The sequence below is a fragment of the Phoenix dactylifera genome, chromosome 6, assembly GCF_051530095.1.
Source record: "Phoenix dactylifera cultivar Ajwa chromosome 6, Ajwa_hap1_PhDact_Kaust_v1.1, whole genome shotgun sequence".
Classification (NCBI taxonomy): domain Eukaryota; kingdom Viridiplantae; phylum Streptophyta; class Magnoliopsida; order Arecales; family Arecaceae; genus Phoenix; species Phoenix dactylifera.
This window is the reverse complement of record NC_143195.1, coordinates 8988731-8992144: the sequence shown is the minus strand read 5'-3', so window position 1 is coordinate 8992144 and position 3414 is coordinate 8988731. Positions and strand designations below refer to the sequence as shown.

Genomic DNA, 3414 nt, shown 5'->3' with positions numbered 1-3414 from the left:
AGATCTTGCATCTGATCCAGTATCTGATCCAGCACTTGGCCCTGTACCAGATTCTGTTCCTGAGTACCTTGACCATCTTCCGCTGCGGGATTGAGGTATGGTAAACATAATATAGTTATGTTATTTATTTATACTTGTTATAAATAAATAGATAAAATTTTAAAACTGATTTTCTGACCTGGCATCCGATTTTATCGGATTTTGCGGGATATTTTTCCTTCAACTGGTATCAGAGCCAGGTTGGCCGATGGAATTGGCCTATAATATCTAGAATTGTGCATGATTTAATTTTTAAATTTAGATTAGATCTAGATTTATTGATAAAATATCAATCTTGTGCTGAATTATAAGGTTGTCCTGCTATAAGGTTAACCTCTTATAGTGAAAAGGTTGTCCTAGCACAAAATTGAGATTAATTTGTATCATAAAATAAATAGTTTATTTTTGTGAAATTATGCATAATTGATGTTTATGAAATTTCAGTTTTAAATTTATTATGACCATAAAGTTTAAATATAAATTGTTTATATTTGGAATAAATTGACACCTTGAATCCATGATCATAATACATTTAATAAAGAATTAAATGTTGAATTTAAAATTTAAAATTTGAATTTCAAATAAAGATTTAAAATTTAAAATTTGAAATTCGAATTAAAATTTAAATTTGAACATGGATTTTGGGGCATGGGTTAGCACAATCAGATTAGTTGATTAGGTTAGACCTAATGTTAGAATTGAATTGGAATCAATAGTTGTATTAGACTAAATTCATTTTTCTAATTTGATCAAACTCAATAGTTTTGTTGATCATGTCCAAACACTTCAATTGGATCTGATTGTGGCTCAGTGGTCGAGCCTGAGTTCTTAATGACTATCTAAATCAACTTGACATACCATTTGGTGTCTAAGGCAAGTTGGATCTACGGTTATTAATTGGGGCTACCTCTTTCCTGGCCAACTCTGTTGGTGTCTAGGAAAGACGGTTAATGGCGGAACCCTCCCGTGATCTCTCTTACCTGGCCAAAGTGGTCGTTCAAGCTTTGATTTAGATATCTTGAGACTTGGTACTCACCCATGTCAATAAGGAAATCAGTATGACTGATTTAGATGTCCATAGACCAATGAAATTCTATGTCCTCTATATGACTCAGTGCAGTCAGTGGGAGGATATAGAATTATCAGTCTCTCTAAAATCCTCTAAATTATTAGGTCCTTAAAATGATATAGTTATATAGATAACTAGGTCATAGCCTCCCATTAAACTGGATGATAATTGGTCCAGTATTCCAGTTGGACATGCAGGACGCTTCCGTCTGGTGTTCATCTGAATATTGGAATTATCCTTCATTATATGATAGCTCTTTGAGCTATCTGATTGTGATTAGGTTGGCCGAGCTTTCCTCGGGCCTGATCATACATTAGGTAGTGTCATCGAGTTAGTTCATTAATGGTTGGATCTGACCAGGATTTTCAGTGGAGGCCTCCGCCTACTGATTACCACCTGGGGCAAAATAAAATACTAGAAATTATTTAGAGAAATAATTGGTAATGTACCTACCCTTAGATGCATATGGGTTGGCCGAGCTTTCCTCGGGCCTGTATACAGTCCATGTGGATTCTAGTACCCGCTAAGGAATTAAAGTAATTCCTCGAATTAAAGGTAGAGGCTATTAATTCGATTAAAATAGTGGGAGAAAACTTTAGACTAAAGTCCAAGTCTTTAGGATTAAATAAATCATATACTGATTAGTTGGGTTTTTCCTTTATTTTTCAGATATGGCTAACTCATTGTCCCTTCGAACACTATTAGACAATGATAAGCTTAATGGACCTAACCTCGATAGCTGGTATCGAAAGATGAAAATAGTATTGGAGCATGAGCGGATCCTGTATGTGATATCGGATCCTGCACCTGAGGAACCTGCAGCCAATGCACCACGTGCAATCAGAGACGCTTATCAGAAGTGGCTCAACGATCGCACTACAGTGCGTTGCATCATGAGGGCCTCGATGAATGACAAGTTTAGTCGTAAATTCGAGGAAGCGCAGCCAGTGGAAATCCTTCAAATGTTGAAGGAGTCTTTCGGTACACCTGATGATGTTGAACGACATAAGACCTCCTGCGCTATATTCAATGCCCGCATGAGGGAAGGGGCATCGGTCACCGATCATGTATTGTACATGGTCGAACAAATTGATCGCCTAAGTAAACTTGGCTTTCCTTTGCATGAGCAATTGGGCAAGGATGCCATTTTGAATTCACTTCCTAAGTCCTACCTGACCTTCCTTAGTCATTATAGAATGACTAAACCTGAAGTATCCTATCATGGTTTGCTAGGATTACTGCAGACCTATGAGAAGGATCACCAACTCAAAAAGGAGTCGGTGAATGTGGTAGGTGGGACTTCTGCAGGACTTTCTTCCTTTAAGAAAGGAAAGAAGAAGAAGGTGCAGAAAGCTCGTGCTGGGGTCTCTAAGCCCAAACAGACTATGAAGCGGAAATCTGATCAGAGTAAGGCAGAATGCTTCTTCTGCAAGAAGCAGGGTCACTGGAAGCGGAACTGTCCGGCTTATTTAGCGTCCCTTGATCCAAACAGGCCAAAGAAGAAAATGCAGCAAACAGTTGCTGCACAAGGTAATTATATGATAACACCTTGTAATTTTTCTGTTTATGATTCTACTACCTGGGTATTGGATACCGGAAGTCCAATTAATATTTGCAATTCTTTGCAGGGACTTCAAGTAAGTAGAAGATTCAAGAACGGCGATCGATTCCTAAATGTTGGTGATGGAAGATCTGTTCCAGTCCTAGCTTTAGGAGTCATTGAGTTGTTTTTTGAGTCTGGAGTAGTTATGTTAGATGATTGTCACTTTTGTCCAGCATTCTTGATGAATGTCATCTCTGTAGGCTTTTTGGCCAAGAATGGTTATACCTTTTATATAAATGAAAGATTTTGTGATATCATTTTGAATGATACTAAAATTTTCAGTGGACAAATGAAATATGGCATTTATACTCTATCATTGCCTGTGAATGTAATGTACACATCTAATAAATACCCTAAATTAGATAAAGTCAATGAAACCTATTTATGGCATTGCCGGCTTGGTCATATAAACAAAAACAGGATAAACAGGTTAGCCCAACAAGGCATTTTAGAAATCAACGATTGTGAATCATTGCCAACTTGTGAATCCTGTCTTCTGGGTAAAATGACCAAGTCACCTTTTTCTGGAAAGGGTGAACGAGCCAGCGATGTTCTTGGCCTCATACATACTGATGTATGTGGACCTATGAACGTAAGTGCCAAAGGTGATTATGCCTACTTCATAACCTTCACAGATGACCTATCCAGGTTTGGGTATGTCTATCTGATGAAGCATAAGTCGGAATCATTTGAAATGTTCAAA

At 37.5% G+C, this 3414-nt stretch overlaps 1 protein-coding gene across 1 annotated transcript; it reads left to right on the top strand.

The window, feature by feature from the left end:
- Positions 1-1292: 1292 nt before the first annotated feature.
- LOC149753284 (uncharacterized) lies at positions 1293-2783 on the top strand. Its single transcript, XM_089923864.1, has 2 exons — positions 1293-2638; positions 2737-2783. The coding sequence occupies exons 1-2, from the start codon at positions 1780-1782 to the stop codon at positions 2751-2753; spliced, it is 876 nt and encodes a 291-aa protein (XP_089779990.1). The 5' UTR covers positions 1293-1779; the 3' UTR covers positions 2754-2783.
- The last annotated feature ends 631 nt before the right edge of the window (positions 2784-3414 follow it).

Coding starts and splice junctions, on each gene's coding strand:
- LOC149753284 (XM_089923864.1), top strand. CDS start 1,780: ATGGCTAACTCATTGTCCCTTCGAACACTATTAGACAATGATAAGCTT.